The sequence below is a fragment of the Rhizophagus irregularis genome, chromosome 3 (assembly GCF_026210795.1).
Source record: "Rhizophagus irregularis chromosome 3, complete sequence".
NCBI lineage: Eukaryota > Fungi > Glomeromycota > Glomeromycetes > Glomerales > Glomeraceae > Rhizophagus > Rhizophagus irregularis.
In genome coordinates this window covers 331,653-333,135 of record NC_089431.1, presented here as the reverse complement: position 1 = coordinate 333,135, position 1,483 = coordinate 331,653, and the positions used below count along the sequence as shown (strand labels likewise).

At 24.7% G+C, this 1,483-nt stretch overlaps 2 protein-coding genes across 2 annotated transcripts; both read right to left on the bottom strand.

Annotated features, from left to right (window-relative positions):
- Positions 1-433: 433 nt before the first annotated feature.
- Positions 434-900, bottom strand: OCT59_020115 (uncharacterized protein; the record flags this gene model as incomplete). The annotated part of the gene is made up of 2 exons (XM_025332544.2): positions 434-628; positions 709-900. 2 exons carry the CDS (start codon positions 898-900, stop codon positions 434-436), a joined length of 387 nt encoding a protein of 128 aa, XP_025170601.2.
- A 174-nt stretch (positions 901-1,074) lies between these two features.
- OCT59_020114 (uncharacterized protein) lies at positions 1,075-1,483 on the bottom strand (the record flags this gene model as incomplete). The annotated part of the gene is made up of 2 exons (XM_066148958.1): positions 1,075-1,137; positions 1,214-1,483. 2 exons carry the CDS (start codon positions 1,481-1,483, stop codon positions 1,075-1,077), a joined length of 333 nt encoding a protein of 110 aa, XP_065989915.1.

Here is a 1,483-nt window from a genome sequence, read left to right as displayed (position 1 = left end):
GAAGTACAAATAACAATTTCTTTACGTTTTAATTCTTCAATATTATTCCATATAGTGGATAAGATCGTATTCTCTGCTTTATCTAAAATCTAAATCATTCATCCATTATATCTATTATATATTTATATATTATTACTATTCATGAGTTCATTTTAATTCCTTTGATGATAAGAAACAGAAAAAAATAATTTTTTTTTTTACTTTAATTTTAATAAAGAATACTTTTGCCTATTGCGATGGCTAATTCACAAAATAATATTAACTAGTGACCAGAAGAAAAATATTAACCATCACATATAATTGATCATGTGCTTACTAAATAATTAATCGAAGATTTGTAACGTGTAGTAAATTTTTGCTCGCACTCTGATAATTTCGGCTAGCAATAGGTTAATCGATCGAAATTTATTAACATAATCGACCAATCGATTGATCAAGTTTTCTTTATTATTTTAAAAAATATTGAATTAATTTCTGCTTTAGTATAATTTAAAATGCGCGTCATCACATGAACTGTTCTATTTTCTATTTCAGCATCCCAACATTTTATTATCAAATCTGCAAGTAATTTTGGTACATCTTTAGAAATTGTTGTTACATATTTTATATTTAAAAATTCTATCAACAACTAACAAAGATACTAAAAGAGATATATTATAATTCCATAACTAATTTAACCCAAATAAATACTTAATAAGTTTAACATACAAGTACGTCATGAGGAATATCATTAAAAGGAATTTCTTTAGAAAGAAATTCGTTCATTATTATTATTCCAAATGAGTAAATATCTGCCGCTTTTGTATATTGATATCCACATAAAATTTTTTGTGCAATATATGGCAATACTCCATAAATTCCTTCTTCTTTAACTGTTTGCTTATTTGCTGATTGACACATTCCTAGATCACTTATAATTGGCCAACTATTAAGTAATATATTACCGAATGAAAACCTTTATGGATAAATCCAGCATTATGAATATCTGCTTCATAATCTATATAATCTTTAGAAATGTTCAAATAATTTCTCAAATTTCCATCTTTACAATAGAATAAGACCATCATATATTCCTTAGCATTTGGATCTTGAGTTACGAACAACCTCATAAAGATAAATCTGAAGATGAGTTTTAACCTGATTGTCGAAAAGGAAAAATAAATAAATACAAATAACAACTTTTTAAATAAAAGACAAAATAAATTTAAATTACCTCATTTGTACTTATTTCAGAAGAGTTATTTAAACTTTTCAATACATATTTATTATATTTAGTATATTTATTAAACCCATTTTTGATTTTCAAATATAATCCTTCAGACCACTCTGTTGTATAAATCTTACTAAAACCTCCTTCTGCAATATAGTAAGTGATATTTTGAAATTTTTCAAAAATTATCCATTCAGGGCATTTTTCATGATGTATAACATTAAGTTGTGTGTTGTATAAATTTGTCAATATCTTTATTTCCACTAGTCTCAT